The sequence below is a fragment of the Anguilla rostrata genome, chromosome 15, assembly GCF_018555375.3.
Source record: "Anguilla rostrata isolate EN2019 chromosome 15, ASM1855537v3, whole genome shotgun sequence".
NCBI classification, from domain to species: Eukaryota; Metazoa; Chordata; class Actinopteri; order Anguilliformes; family Anguillidae; genus Anguilla; species Anguilla rostrata.
The window spans coordinates 29,018,843-29,035,677 of NC_057947.1; the positions used below are offsets into that span (position 1 = coordinate 29,018,843).

The following is a 16,835-nucleotide window of genomic DNA, read 5'->3' on the forward strand; positions in this document are numbered from 1 at the left end:
ACGCTATGTTACCAAGTGATGCGTTTTCAGGTGACTTGTCGTGGAAGTCATCCACAGCTTCGTTTTCTCCTCCACTGCCTCTTCTGCTCCTAGCTCTTTTGGCACGTTCAGTATGTGTCTGCAGTTCAGGCTCCCTGGTGAACATCAGAGTACCGGCCCGTGACAAAATACCAACAGATTGCACACGAAAAAAAAGGCCTTTGTTTGCCCGTACGCTCGAGTCATAATGCCACCGTATTATACAGGCGGGACTTCTTGGGAGCGAGCGATTTGAAATTCATGATAGGGCAGCGAGTGGTCTTCCATTCTCAACCTTAAATGTCAGCGCCCTGCCAGGACAGCGCTGCGGTGGAAAGATAAGCGCCCCCCCCCCCCCCCCCACCGTGCCCCCCCCCCACCCCTTCATCGTTTCTCCCAATGAAAAAATAATGTCCTGCGAGAGTGGTGGGTATTTTGCAGTAACGTAGCGCAGCCCTCCAGCTTCGAGCAGAGTCAGCCCTGGGCCTGCTGCTCCTCTGGCAGAGGCAGAGCAGCTCAGCATTGCCTCCAGATTGCACACGTGGGCCGCAGGCTTGTACACCTACTCCACACATATGCTTACGGCTGCACGCCATAATTGTTTCATTTATTTATTTATTCATTTATTCATTTAGTGTATATATGTTAATATCACTGTCTCTCATCCATTAGTTAGTCTGTCACCATACAGTACATTCAGAAATAAATTGGTCTTTGCTTCATTTAGAGCTCTCCAGCGTGATCTTGGTGGTCGTGTTGGTTCATTAGGAGGTAGTTCGGGGGGAGCAATGGGTAATGTAGTTCCATTGTAAAATGTGTAGTCGTAAGCACCTGCAAGCCAGTGACCGCACTGATGATCTACTTTGAGTGGGTTCAGCCATAGCCTGCATGCAGTGCCCCATTGAAATCATTGTGGTCCTTGCGGTTGCTGTTTTGCTATAGGCCTACATGCTTTTGTCAGTAGTCCTAGTGAAATTCACATAAAGCATAAAGCTGCCAAGCTGATACCTCTTTGTAAACAATTTAAAAATTCAGCAGCAGATGCATTGCGCATAAGGTTAATTTAACTTCACAAACAAAAGCCTAAAAAACATTTGCAAAAAATCGAATTACCTCCCAGAAAGGGCTGTAGCAGACAGGAGTTGCTGTTATTAATGGTGTTTTGTGCAATAATTATGGGCTTAATTGTTGATGGAGATCCAGGAAAATGTAATTCAACACATAATGTTCATTTTCCAGGTGGTGCTGGGTCTGTTGTGATGAGGCCAGGAAAGCTTTGGCTGTCACTCATTACAAGACCCCCTTTAACTCTTTGGAGATAGGTGATAGTAATGGTTAGTGTTCTAGAATTCCATTGCTTTCAATTACCAGTAATGACTGTTACATGAACATTAGAATGTTCTTAACTGAACGCCATTAGAATGTTCAGTTAAGAACATTCGAATCACATTTAAAGGGTTAAAAGAGTCTGCTGAATGCAGTGTGCCCTGTGTGTGGCAGAGGAGGAGGGGAGTCCGCTAGTGATGAGGTAATGCCTCTGCACAGCAGGGTAAAGCCATTCTCCAGCAAAGTACTGTGAGAGAGAGAGGCTGCAGGAGAAATGGGGACATCCTTCAGTTCTGAGATCAGAGTAGGGTATATAAACCCTATCTGGACAGACCACGCATTATTTTTTCCTGCACTTTCTGAATTGCTTTTTTTGTATGATTAAAAAAAAAAGTGTTTTAACTTGTGTGTTTAATTTATGTGTCATTAGACTTAGGTGAAAACGTGGTGATGAACCGGAGTTCTAGACCAGCGTGTGGCCAGCTTTAAATGTGTTTTATTCTCTAGCTTTTCACAAATGGCGCAGCTGAAGTGTGGAGAGTGTACCATAGGCTGACTGCAGCAGTGTGGGCGAGTGTGGTGCACGGGGTGCGTTACCAGATCGCGCTGCCTACGAGCCTGTTCAGGGGCCACAGTCCAAGTGACAGGCGCTGAGTCACATGGAAGCCAGTCTGTTATGCATCCAAACCCGATCTATTTTTACAAGTCCTCTCATATGAGAATGTGACCTGCTCCTATCCACCCCAACAGTGGCTCCAGCGCATGAGGGCTTGCAGTCAATGACATTTACTTTTTATGTTTTGGCATTCTGCAGACACCATTATCCAGAGGAACTCACACAGATTGGCCGGTTCAGAAATTCGGGTTGTGTACCTTTTGCTCTAGGGTACGACAGAAATGCCCCGCCTGGGAATTGAACCAACAGTGTCTGAACGACAGATTCCAGTTTCCTAACCCCCAGGGTCCACAGAGACCGCGTTTCCTTCACACGGGCCAGAGCGCTGAATCTGACTGCAGGTGTGCGCGCTGTCGATGTTGTTGTTGCTGAATTAATTGCTGCCGCTGCCGGTGGCAGAGTGGTCCCAGGGTTTCGTTTTCCGAGTGTCAGTTTTGTAGTCTGGCACAGAGCGGGACTCGCGAACATGCTGCCTCACCAAGTTACCGTGTTCTGTTCTATTTCAGGCCCAAGAATGCTGTCAGTCAGCCCCGACCGCCTCAGTGGTTCACAGGCAGTACAGTAACTGCTTGTACCTTCCATGAAAGACCATGTATGAATTGTGGCTTTTTTTGTGACTTCCTGTCGCTAAGATTTTGAACTTTTCTTGGGTGGCTCAGGTTAGAATGCCTGTAGAGCCGGGTTAGTGGTCTGTTCAGCCTCCTAGACCTGGCAGGAGTTGTGTTTGACTTGGCTTCTTTTTTAGATCCGTCATTGTTAACAGGCAAAGAATACACGCTGAAGTGTTTGTAAGCAGACTAGGGAACTCAGCTGTAGGGGAATCTAAATATAGAACAGACCCTGTGCATTTGTCATTCGCTAACCCCACTGGAGGGTAAAACAAAAGCCTTGGCCAACAGAAGATCTGAGGATGCTTTCCCCACGATAAGTTTATAAGATCGTTACTGGCTTACTGTGGCATCTTAACCGTTTTCCATTTGTCTGCTGTGTGAAAGCTGTGGACGTCCTTAGTCTTTTCCTCAATCCTGTTTTCGTGTAATTTATGTACATTCATTCATGTTATTTAAGTAGGCTATTTGGTCAACAGTGTGCATCCTGCAACTGCAGACGAATTAAATTGTAGAGGAGCGAATATAGTCACAAAAGATCAATTAAAACTTAATTTGCATGAAGTTCATATTCTGGTAATCTCTGGGTGAAAAATGGATGATTGCATGATTGTCTGCTAGTCTGATCTTCACATTGTAGACTAATATTGTGCACAATGGTTAAATTCAATAGGAAGCTGATTCATCCAAACATGTGCCATGAAACCAACAACAGAACAGGAAATATTTGATTTCATTTCCATGAAACGTTCTCCATTTTTTTTTCATTTTGGTGGGATTTGTAAACAGGCCCACAAGATGAAAACTTCATGTAGAGTCAGAGGCGTGCCGTGGCAGTTTAAACGGTTGGGCCCCAACGAGTAGTGGAGCCCCAAACGCCCACGAGAATTTTTGAAAAATGTTTATGGAAAGATTGAAATTTAAGGTTGCCCTAAAAACAGCCTTGCATTAGCCATTTGCAGCGACACAGTGGCACATCCAGGTACTATTCCTGAACTCTGACTTTTCCATAACAATGCCCTTGACAACCGTAGATCCCGGTTTCAAACTTCCGTTCACGTCCAGCTGTAGTAGCTAGCTAGCCTACGTGGCTCCCAGAAAGTAAATAAAATAAATAAATAAATAAATATAGCAATATTCTGATGTACTACTATAGGGAGGCACTCCATTTTTAGGCTAGTCTGATACAAGAATAGCACTGACAGACAGGCCTCCAGAAACTTTGCTTTTACATGTTCCTCAAAGCGAGTGTCACGCCTTTGCCTTCCCCAAAAACTATGGAAACGCCGAGCCAACACGCAGTACAGGCTGTAGAGGCCGGTGAGTCAGCAGTTAAAGGAGAGGAGAGGGCCTCATTATAGGATTCTGAAACAGGCCCCCACGGGCTATGGAATGTGTGTGTGTGTGTAGAGTGGAAGTGCAGTATAAGCGAGGTTTCATATTTAAGCAGATAACATGAAACAGCGAGAAATTGCTTGACCCTCCATGGGATCCCTGTTAAGTTCCGGCAGTTGGGGTGAAAAAAGGAGGGCAACATACTGCAGCACTCGGAAGCTTGCGTTGAATGAGCTATTAAGTAATTCATCTTCAGCGCAGAGAACATATCTAATCCTGGGGTACGCTTCCTGAAAGGGTCAGCCCCAGTTTCTGTTGAGTCTATGACCCTGCACACTCTGCCAGTGTTTTTATTGGAAAGGTTCTTCCAAGGTTCTTCTTCTCGGTTTATATGGTGATATTTTGTGCCCCGGGGCAACCACAGTTTGAACGGTTGTCTCCAGTAATGTTCCTTTCTTGCGTTTTATTTTACACATGTTTGCACATATTCTGTCTCACTTCAAATCAAGACAAGCCACGACAGGTTTTTCATCATAATAAAGTTGCTACCATATTCTAGAGCATGATGTCATTTCTTCCAGGTGCTCACGAGGACAGGTTAGGACGTTTATTGTTTCCTTTTAAAAAGTTATGAGCGTTTGAAAAGCAAGCAAAAGGCTTTTAGTTTCTGAAAAATTGTGATTAATTACATCCATAAGATGCAAGAGGAGTGTAGGCACACAGCCAGGTTCCACTGTGTTATTACAGACTTCCATGTTCTACGCGCTCCACTCTTTCTTTCCCCTTCTCAGTGATGACAACACATGGAGAAGTCACTCTCACACAATGCTAGCGCAGCAGTGTTCTGTTTATGTTTGCAGTGGCATCCCGTTCTCGTACGGTTGGCGGTATTTATATAAAAGTTGGGTGACTGGGCTTGCAACTCCAGTGTTGTAGGTCTGATTCCCAAACTGCCATTATAGTGCCTTACAAACTACTTAAACCTGAATTACTTCAGTAAGTATCCAGTGGTATAAATGAACTGTATGCAGTAATAGAAATCTGTGTATGAGAGCATCTGCTAAATGGCAAAAGAACAGTAAATGCATAATAGAATGGGCAAAGACAAGCAGGATGGCCCAGGAAGTGAAACCATACAGAAGATTCAGCATCAGTAAAAAAAAATAAATAAATAATCGAAAAGGCAGTTAGGGGGGGCAGGGACAATTTGAAGTTTAAAAAAAAAATTCCAGCTCATGTTTGATTGGCACTGCTAAGTTGGGCAAAGGTTGTTGCTATGCCCTGAACACAGCACGTCAGAAAGCACACACTATTCTTACGGAACGGAAGAGCCAAATTTATCTCCTGCCTTGTGCTTCTCATAAGCTGTCCTCTCTCACTGAAGCCGTTCCTGTCTCATGCTGCTGTCTCCCGTTGCTCTGTCCACATTAGAGGAGCAAAGCCTCCTTCTGTGCATCCTGATTTCAGATTCAGTGTGTGTTGGGCAACGGGGTCTCCTCAGTCTGAAGAATCCAAAGGATCTGTGTGCTGTGTGCACAATGCTCCAACCCAATGGCAGTGTCGCTCAGCTGCTGGGAAGAGTAGCTGGTGGCTGGCTGGTCATGCCTTGGAAGATGCACGTGTTAACCTGCATGCATCCAAACTGATGGAAGATGTTTCAGTGATGAGACACACCTACACTTGCAATCTACTTCCCGTTTTTGGACAAAAATAATTGGGATAAAGGCGGAAAATAAAATGTTTAGACAAACCAGCCATTTTCAGCTCTTGGGATGAACTCTAATTCTAATATGTTTCTTTTTGTAGATTTTATTTTTGTTTAAACTGTTTTTCCCTTTTCATCCAGGAAGAAGAGAATTTGTCCAAAGACTCAAACTTGAAGCTACACTCAACGTACACGATGGCTGTGTGAGTATCAAGGCAATAAGTGCACGCGAATCTAATCAATACTAATCCAACAAAGCACCATCTGTAACACAACCGTCCGCAGGGAGAGCCTTCCCAGGTTCTCAGTACATCGCAGGGATGGCAAAGTCGGAAAATCCAATCAGTGCTTCTCTTGCTTTCTCTAGTAACAGTGTGCTGAAGGGCTTCATCACATTCCATTGTTTATTGATTGCTTGCCTCACCCGGCTTTTTCTCATTCGGGGAGTCTGAAAGTCTGAAACACCGCCATTTTGAGGACTGTACCAATCCGTAGAGTGGAAGAGGCCATGTCAGTCATCAAGCCCACTCTGCTGACTCATATTTAAAGCAACGGCGTACGTGGCATGAGTGGTCAGCCCAAAGAAATAAAATGGAATAAGACTGGTGAAGTGAGTATGGGTATAACAACAGTCAGACCTGGGTAAAATACGTATTTGTTTTGGATTCAAATACTTTTCTGTGCTCTGTTGATCTTGCCTGGTGTAATTGAGCCTGCCAATATGACCAGAAGGTGGGGTTTGCACCAGACAAGATCAGTAAAGCGTTGAAAAGTATTTGAATCCAAAACAAATACGTATTTCACCCAGGTCTGACAACAGCATAGTGTATACAGATCAATATTGTCATTGTAGAGAAGAATCCCAAGTGTCTGTAATTACACTGGCTAATTCACGCCTCTCTGTTGTTACTCATACTGCTGATTAGTAGCAAGCTGTGGGCAGAGTTGGAAGAGTGCATTCCCACATTGCTTCAGTCAGAAAGAGCAGTTTTTGAATAATTTATCCATTTGGGATTACCAGTTGTGCCGCTTGAGTCACCAGTGTGTTACCCACACGCATGCGAAGGGCACTGCTGCTTTGGTGTACACTACAGAAGAATAGATATGTAGTTATAGAATACAGAAGAATAGATATGTAGTTATAGAATTCAGAATAATAGAGATGTAGTTATATAATACAGAAGAATAGATATGTAGTTATAGAATGCTGAAGAATAGACATGTAGCTATAGAATATTTCTCTCTGCAGGTGGCTGGCAGCTTGCAGGTCCCAGTGTGTTGCCAGGGCTCCTGTGGCTACCACTTTAGAACTTTGCGGTAACCATAGGAACCCTGGCTGACATAAACCTACCATACCCCCCCACCCCCCCACCCCCGGCAGGAAAAGGACAGTTGTGTCCTGCAGCTGCGTAGTCACACTCATAGCCACCTCGCGCTGTAGCCATGGCTTGATCCCGCCTGTTTCCAGTCAGCGGATTATCCAGGGGACACTACCAGAGACGCACAACTTTCTCAGTTTTAGTAAACTCGTTTATACAGTAAACCCGTTTATACAGCTGGATATGTACTGAAGAAGTTCAGGTTAAGCACCGTGTTCAAGGGTACCACAGCGGTGTCCTACCTGGGAATAAAACTTGCAACCTACCTGCTGGTTACCAGCCCAGTTCCCTAACCATTACACTCCACTGGACCCAGCTACACAGTGGGAAATGAGGGTGTATTCGGGGGGGGGGGGACACAGTGCTCTCCATCCCCAGAGTCCTCCCTGTGATCCAGGGCACTGTCTCCGACAGAGGGGCCCTTCTGGTCCTCATCACAGTCAGTCAGAAAGACGCTGGCCTGGCGGTCTGAGCAGGGCCCACATTTAGAGCTGCTTCTGTGTGAGCGTGAGGAGAAGCCCCCCAGCCCATACATTCAGCCCATCCCTCCATTTTGTTTCTTCTCATACCGTTTTAATGTGTCAAGTTTTGTACGCCTGCCGGTGGTGGGGAAATCATTTTTTAATTGCATTTTACATTCATTAGCACAACGGAAGAGGGGTTGCAGAATTATATTTAAGCCCCTTTTTGAGTGACATTTGAGAACAGCCCCCGTATAATGGAGTGGGGTTGCACGATAAACCTTCTCAGCACAGTAATGCCGACCGCCAAGGCCCAAAAAGGGGAAAAATAAGGGCCACTATCAGCCTCTGCGGGCTGAGGTAATGAAATATTGATCGGGGAGACCGAGGCGTCCTTCGCCAAAGTCGCGCTCCGCGCGGATTCCCGCTGGCACGCAGTGTGTCTTTCTGTCTAGCGTGCCATCCGGAACGGGGGAAGATCTGTGAACGGACGGCCCGGTGCTCCCGATAAACAACATCGTTTAATGTTCAAATTGACTTGCCCTATTCACAACACAAAGCGGTGAAATTTTTGCAAAGGTCGTGTTTCAGTCCTTCTGCGGCTTTTGCTCCGTTTCTGTTCAACAGCTCAGACTTGTGTACTGAGAGCGATCAGTTCTTCTTAAGACTTGCCGGCAGCAAGTCTACATTTGGATATTTGTTCTAGTCGCAAAATTACTCAGAGTCTATATTAACCCAGTTACATGGCTAATGTAGTTTAAGCCTCAGAGCAAAATTTCAGTTGGACCCAGACATTAGAAATTAGGGGTGCGTGGACATTTTGGGGGCTGATATCCTCAACTGATACTTGACCAGCCATACCGGCTGATACCGGTGCTGAAGCCTCCCTGTTTTACATCGGAGCACAAATGCAAACTGCAACCAAATCCTGCCAAATTCGTGGAAGACGTAGACGAGCACAGACGGCAACTTAAGAAGAAAAAAACGTAACAAATTTCATTAGAACAATATTTCAGCTTGTTTACTTCAGCAGTATTTCAGCAGTTTAGAGCTACTGAGTCTTCGTATTGCTTTTTCTGGTGAGTGTGTAGAGTAATGACAAATTGAAAATAAACAGTAAAAGAAGCTCAGATGACTGTGATTAGATTACTTTTTGAGAACATGACTTTTTCACTCAATTTACAGCATCAGCAGAGCATCAAATGTGTCACCTCTCTCTCTGGCACATTTATGTGAGCTTGTGTGAAGACAGATTTAAGTGTTTAGGATAAGATCAAAGCTCGCACGCACACACACGTACACATGCACACGCACACACTCACACGCACACACATATACACACACACATATACATTGTAACGGTTTGCTTTATCAGTCGCACACACACACTCACGCGCACACACACACACACACACATATACATTGTAACGGTTTGCTTTATCAGTCGCGCACACACGCACACACACACACACAATAGATTTGCTGCCTGTTGATTTTGAAGATCCTTTTCCTGTTCCCTGACAGGTTAACACAATATGCTGGAACGACACGGGTGAATACATCCTCTCAGGATCCGATGACACCAGTCTGGTCATCTCAAACCCATACAACAGAAAGGTAAGAAGGCCCCTCATAATACACTCTCATTTCTTTAGGCCTTTGCAGGAGCATAATATATATATATTTTTTAAAATCACACGGTCTTATTATATGGCTTGTATTTAAGTTATAACAGTCGAGCCTTTAAGTCACGAAGTGTTGGTACCCCTCATTAACCCAAGCCGAAGCAGAATCAAACACTCCAGAAAACATACACACCATAAAAAGCATATGCTATTAAACTCATTCAGCCGCTACAAAAAACTACTTTATTTTTCTAATGAGAATATTATATCGAGCCCATCTGTGCCCTTCATTTGCTTGTGTTAAAATTATTGTACTTCATTTTATTTATAGTGCTTATCAAGCATAAAATAATGAAGACTATAGATGCAGTAAAAATACTCCAGAATTCTGGAAGGCTACACAACTGCATTAATACAAATAATAACATTAAGTAGACTGCACAACTACTTCTACGGATGTTTGATTTTGGTCACTTAAATGTCTCTTCACTGTGTTTCTAGATTGACATCTCTAATATTGTGTTTATGGCATTTGGTAGACAGTATGTCGTTCATATTGTCTGGATGAACTAGTGAGTGCTTGAAGGTGAATTAATGCAAAGCCTTCTCCCCAGCTGCGTTATCAGGCATTTGATTATCAAAGCTGTACAGGAAACAGGAAATGAAGTCACTGCCCATATTTGGGCGGTTCAAGCCCATCCACGCAAAGGTTATCGTAAAAGTAGTTCCATCAGAAGGGGTGATTTATAACTGTAATGCTTAAGTTGAATGAATTTGCTTCATTTGAGCATCTGAAAGCAATAATCCACAATGGCTGTGGTGCTTCAGAAACGATTGTTTATTATATGTGTATACTGCTGAAAAACATTTAATTCCCAGGTTGTTCACCCTAATTTGGCATCAGCAATGGCAATTTCCTCCTAATCCTTGTGAATCCAATTAGTTTGGGAGGGAGCACAGTGGCGCACGCAAATGCTGGCAGCGAGCAGTGCCTTTTCCGAAAATTAAAGTGCAACGTCTAACCCCATTACATTTAGCAGACGCTCTTATCCAGAGCGACTTACATAACTTTTTACATAGCATTTTACATTGTATCCATTTATACAGCTGGATAGATACTGAAGCAATGCAGGTTAGGTACCTAGCTCAAGCCTACAACAACAGTGTCCCATGTGGGAATTGAACCTGCAACCTTTATGTTACAAGACCAGCTCCTTACCCATTATACTACACTGCCAGCTACTATACTACTGCTGTATACTATACACTGCCCATTATACTAACCCCGCTCTGTCCCCCCCACCCCCCCTCCCCTCCCCTCCAGGTCAAAGCAGCCATCCGATCGGGCCACCGGGCGAACATCTTCAGCGCCAAGTTCATGCCGTGCACCAACGATCAGCAGATAGTGTCGTGCTCAGGGGACGGGATCATCTACTACACCAACACCGAGAAGAGCGCGGACGTCAACCGGCAGTGCCAGTTCACCTGTCACTACGGCACCGCCTACGAGGTACGGGGGCTCTGTGTCACTACGGCACCGCCTACGAGGTACGGGGGCTCTGCGGAGCCCGGCTTCGGGGGCAGCCGCGTGTGTTTGTCATTTAGAATGAGAAGTAAGGAGGAGGGTGTGATGCATAATGCAGATGCAAGAAAGGCTATATTACAAGACTATGTTCTGTTATTACCATTATATATATATATATATATATATATATGTATGTATGTATATATACACTCGTCTGACATTTAATAGGCAGTTATGACTTGTAACACAGCCTGAATGGAATATTTTGAGAGAGAATACTGTCTGTGAAAAACTTGGTTTGGCCTCGCAGTGGAGGCTGTGATGACAGTGAATCGGTGCTGAGACTTGTGCCTCCCTCTCTTACATCGGCAGATTATGACCGTACCAAATGACCCCTACACCTTCCTGTCCTGCGGGGAGGACGGCACAGTCCGATGGTTCGACGTCCGAATGAAAACCAGCTGCACAAAAGAGGACTGTAAAGATGTAAGTGGCCCGGGATTTACACCGAGGTTACAAAAATTATTCCAAAATTATCGCCGCTCTTGATAAAAGATGAGCAAAAAAAAGGCTGTATGAAATATACAGCACAGGTAATGAGCTGTACCGGATGCTAAATATGGGAAAACGATATTCTTTTACACAGGAATACAATTTCTCAGAGGAAAAGGTTTTTTTAGTAAGTAAAAATTTCATTTCCCCAAAAGATAGGTGATTGGTCCTGACCATGCCCCTGTGCCGAGCCTGTCAACACCCTTCAATTTGGAGGCCAGTGTACACAGTCCGTTACACACCAGGAATAAGTCTGAGAAATAGTCAAATGTGCCTCAAATGTACATTTTTCAGGGCACTGATCACCTGCTTATAAGAAACCCGACATATTTTCATCCATGGCCCAGCACTAAGCAGCCTCACAGAGCAGTGGCATAAATGCTTTCACTTTAGTTTGCATTACGCCACATACACCTCGAAAACGAAAACGGAGCTTCACCTGGCCAAGATCCTGTATTCGAGGGGAAGTCGCATGCGAGGTAGATCCGTCTGTATAACTGAACGGTTCTCGCTGAAGAACTTCTGGAAAACATCACTTTGTTTTTTTGGCGCCCTGCCCAGACGCACATTTTCCTCGGCATCATTACTCTGGAGCCGCGGCGAAGTTATTTATTCTCGTTTCTCGTCTAATGCTTACGGTGCTCTGAGCCGTGTCACTTCCTGTTAAAGTAGAACAACAGATCGCACGCACCCCTCACCCAGGAGCTAATATAAGGAGTCGCTGTGACTGCTGGAGCCAGGAGAGTGTGTGGCTGTGCGTTGTGTGGATTGTCAGAAAGGCGTTTGTGTGGAGATTAATATGTATCATTATGGAGAGTTTCCGTGTGTCACAGTCTCTGGGAATGGATAGTTTAGTCCTTCACTGTGGTGCACCTATAAAGAAATTTATTAAACCAAACTAAAGCTCTCTCATATTCTTGTGGAGAACACAGCCGTGGTTAAGAACTAGAAATCTCTCCCACTGGATTGGGTGTCTCTCTCCCCTCCCTCACTCTCTGTTTCTGTCCCTCTCTTCCGCCCTTCCTCCATCTCTTTCTCTCCCTCCCTCGCTCTGTTTCTCCCTCCCTCTCTCTCTTCCCCTCCTCTTTTCTCTCCCTCCCTCACTCTTTCTCCGCCTCTCCCTCTCTCTCTCCAGTGACCCCTCTGTTCTGGGGTCTCCATATCCCTCTTATGTGGAGCGTTCTGCCTGAGGTTCTTTAATTCAGCTGCTCTCTACGGCAGTGAAAGTGTCAGGTGCCCAGAGCAGGCCTCTGACTGTCCCCTCTTCTCCCTCCCTCCTGTGACTGACAGCTGTCAGTCAGACTCGGCAGCCCTCTGAACGCGTGTCTCTTTGTCTGCGTGTCGTTCGCTCAGGACATCCTCATCAACTGTCGGCGGGCAGCTACCTCAATATCCGTCTGCCCCCTGATGCCCTATTACCTGGCAGTGGGCTGCTCCGACAGCTCGGTCAGGATCTACGACAGGAGAATGCTGGGCACCAGAGCAACAGGTGAGACCGGCCGCTTTATTACAGCACAGCGGTGTGCATCAGCACTGCGCACTGTACAGTCAGACATCAGCACTCTTAGAGTCAGTATTATTACCCACAGGATACACGTTGAGCCGATTTAATAAATCAGAATTCTGCTGAAATTTTTGGTGATGCACGTTACAGGGGAGCATAACAGCATCCTGGTCGCTTTCGAACCTGCAACATTCAGTTATAAGGGCACTTTGCTGAGCTCTACACCACACTGCCACCCTTCACTGTTCTTTATGTGGACTCTTATGTGTGGCATCCACGGCCATTCTTCGCAGACATCTGCACACACACCCTAGAGTGCAGGCTGCTTAGAATTAACACTTAATCCAGACCCATCCTCGCCTGTCGGCGCTGAGCCAGCTGTGTTTCTCTGCGTCACACACTGGATCTCCCCCCCTCTGCTGACCCCCAGACACCCATGGGGCCACGGTGGAGATGCGGCTGTAATGAGCTGTGTGATGTGTCCAGGCCGGCCGCAGCGCTGCGTTCCTGGGGGGGGGCGTGCTGTGTCGGGTCCGATTAGTCATATCGCGGGCTGGCCCTCCCACTGCTGCCAACGCTTTGGCCGAACGCTGGACCTGCCCCCGCTTCTATCCTCACTGATCTCTGATCAGTGGGTGTGTGTTTGTCATGTAAAGGGTTGCCAGTTGGTCGCTGCGCCAGGATCAGTAAGTAGGGATCATAGCATCTGACTGCTTTGCTATTGTTAGCAGTTAGCAGCTTCCAGTTCAGCGCTAGCTGTAACTGTGTGTATGCCATTGTTAAACAAAACCGAACTGTGTTTCTGACTAACCCCCACCCCCCACGCGCTGCAGGGTACTACACGGGCAGCGGGACGACGGGGATGTGCGTGCGCTTCGTCCCGGCGCACCTGGCCAGCAAGTCGTGCCGCGTGACCTCGCTGTGCTACAGCGGCGACGGCCGGGAGGTCCTGGTCAGCTACTCCTCCGACTACATCTACCTGTTCGACCCCAAAGACGACCAGGCCCGCGAGCTGAAGGGCCCGTCCGAGGAGAGGAGGGAGGAGGTGAGCTGCCCCCCCCATGTGCATGTCCTGGGACTGACACACGTTATCCAGCCATTTTAACTAATTAATTGCAGGCAGGTGGTGTTTTACATTTTACATTTTCTACAAAAACTCAGATCAGATTCTGGTAGGCAGAGGCCTTCTGAGCGTTTAGTGCACCGCACTGAATTATATTATTTATTTGGCAGACGCTTTTTACAAAGCTATGTACAATAAGCGCATACCAAAGGTCACAAGAACAACTACTTAACACAGGTCATATAAGGTACAGTTCTCATAAAGTATCAGTTTATCCATAGCCATGAACATCAAGTCTAGTTCACACTGTAAGCACTGGCAAGTCATAAACTAGAAATGAGGGATAATAAAAGAGATATTGTAAAGAGCTACAACATCAAGGTGAAGATACAACACTAGGTGCGACGCAAAAATGCTAAATGAAGTTACAACAGGAAAGTGTGAGAAGATCAAGATACGAGTGTTAAATGAAAGTGATACCAGATTGGGGGTAACCCTGCAGAAGAGTGGTGTTAGAGTTAGTCAAGGTTCAGTCTGAAGAGATGTGTCTTCAGACCATGGCGGAAAATGGGCAGTGAATGGGGAGTTCGTTCCACCACTGGGGGGAGCTGGGGTGGAGAAGCTCTGTGGTCGGGACGCGCGAGGACCATCCACACGGGTGGCAGGAAGTGCCAGTCGCCCCGTTGGACGTCCTGGAACACTGACGCACTGTTTCGCTGCAAATGACATGATTCACGGTCTCTGAGGCCGGAGTTGGCCCCCAGCGCTCTGCTTCAGAGGATGCGTTTGCAGAGCGCACACGCGCCACACTGTGATTTAACACAGCCCCGAGGCCGGGCTCCGCTAACACCGCTAGCACCGCTAACACCGTGGAGACGGGTGTTTATAGGCATTGTGGGATCTCAGACTAACGCTACCTCCGGCTGCTGTGTGCATGTGCGCGTTTGCTTCCCACGCACGTGCGCGTGCGTATCCGCGTACGCGCACGCACGCTATCTGCATGTACGCTGTACCGCTGATCCCTTTTGCGTTGCCGGTGCTTAACTCGGGTAAAGGTCACTGTGCAACAGAAAGGGGGATTCTCACGCTTCGCCTCAGCGTACTTCGACAAAAAAAAACCCCCACTTCAGATTTCAATTAAAAGCGCTGCTGCCTCGAGCGCTCTGGCGTAGCCTAGCTGGTCTAATAGAGCGGAAACTGTTGTGACTGGCTCGCCCGGGCCCATCTGTTCAGAAAGAGCCTCGGAGTCGTTATTCCCCCTCCGCCCCCCGCAAACGCGTCTCGGACGGTATAGGCGAACGACCCCGAGTGACCCCGCGGAGAGAGAGAGAGAGAGAGACAGAGAGAGAGAGAGAGAGAGAGAGAGACAGAGAGAGAGAGAGAGAGAGAGAGAGGGAGAGACAGAGAGAGAGAGAGAGAGAGAGAGAGACAGAGATAGAGACAGAGAGAGTGAGAGAGAGAGAGAGAGAAAGAGAGAGAGAGAGAGAGAGAGAGACAGAGAGACAGAGAGACAGAGACAGAGACAGAGACAGAGAGAGAGAGAGAGAGAGAGAGACAGAGAGACAGAGAGACAGACAGAGAGAGAGAGACAGAGAGACAGACAGACAGAGAGAGAGAGAGGGAGAGAGACAGAGAGACAGAGACAGAGAGAGAGAGAGAGTCCTGTTCCCGGTGTGGAGCAGCCTTCGACAGCACGGCCACTGGTACGTGATTAATGCCCAGCCAGGAGCAGTCAGAACAGGCTCTGTCTGCCCATCGGTCCCCGGAGCGGGGGGGGAGCTGTCAGCGCTGATCAGGGAGCAGCGGCCCGTGCGCGGCTCTGACTGATCGCCCTGGCTGGCACCTCCACCGTGCCCGCGCCTGTCGGGGGGTTCTCCCTGCGGGCGAGGCCCACGGGCACGGGGCGAATCCTGTGGTGGAGGGGGAGGCACGTGTGCCGGGCGGGTGCGAGGGGAACCTGTGGTCAGCTGATGTATTTTTGGGTTGGGGACAGATGGCCCGGTGGGGTTGGGGGGTGGGGGGGGGCGTGTGTAGGCCATCCTGAACAGAAGGCCAGGACTCTCCCTGACTTTCACTAGTGCAGACTGGCAGTGCTGTAATTCGCCTGTAACTTAAGTCTTTATTCAGTGTAAATGAATGCCATGCATGTGTTTGTGTTTGTTTGCTGACATTATTTCTTGGAATTTAGGGGTCTGTATCTCAAAGCAAAATTACTGTGTTAGCTGGATAACTGCACTGAGTAAAACCTGGAACCCTTCCAAATCTGGAACATGGACTGAAGTAAAAAGAGCTGTTCCGGGTTTTACTCATTTGTGCATTTATCCAGCTAATTCATCCTGTTGTGTGATCCAGGTCCCAGAACAACCCTCTTTGGTTTTATTTTTCTTAATGGGTTTGCTGTGTTTTCTGGCTTTTTAATATATGCCTCGTCTTATGAGACTGTCCTTTGCCTAACGCCCTTCCCAAAGAGAAGCTTTCTAATTGTATTTTCATTTTATTGCCCTTCAAGCGCTCTGGATATCACACAGAACTTCAATAATTACACTGTTAAATTATGCGAGGCATCATTTTAACGCCGCTTTCTCTGCTGGTGCAGGTCTTGGTTGTTTTGGTCACACCCAGTATACCAGCAATGGCCTCCTGTCAGATTTATGTCTCTGTGCTGAGACTGTGGAGCTCACCCGATCCCTTCTACAGCACTCTCTCTCTTTCTCTCTCGATCGCTCTCTTTCTCTCCTTCTCTCTCTATCTAACTCTCCCTCTCCCTCTCTCCTGTTTAGCCGAGTCTGGATTCCTTTCCAAATTCAGCAGCAGGCACATGTGATGTTCCTCTGTGCACAGAAATAGCCCGGGACGGGGCGCCCAGCGTGAGCCAGGCACACACTTATACACCCCCCTCCCCCCCGCATCCACCCTTTTTCCACCAGGCTGACATGTCACTCGCAGCTATGTCATGTTGATCCCCGTGCACTACGCATGGAGCTATTTAAAAAGCACAAGCCTTCCTTCAAGGTTATGAACAATGAAGGCAAAGGCTTTCAATGTCTGCTGCATCGAG

General features: G+C 47.0%; 1 protein-coding gene across 5 annotated transcripts in view; it reads left to right on the forward strand.

The window, feature by feature from the left end:
- Positions 1-16,835, forward strand: part of LOC135240631 (DDB1- and CUL4-associated factor 6-like) — a 35,170-nt gene that overhangs the window by 4,086 nt on the left and 14,249 nt on the right. For 4 of the 5 annotated variants that reach the window (XM_064310358.1, XM_064310361.1, XM_064310360.1 and 1 more), the window contains exons 2-7: positions 5,810-5,871; positions 9,033-9,125; positions 10,458-10,643; positions 11,031-11,144; positions 12,564-12,699; positions 13,548-13,759. In XM_064310358.1, the coding sequence (XP_064166428.1) occupies positions 5,810-5,871; positions 9,033-9,125; positions 10,458-10,643; positions 11,031-11,144; positions 12,564-12,699; positions 13,548-13,759 (803 nt within the window). The other variant, XM_064310363.1, reaches the window with a different exon arrangement.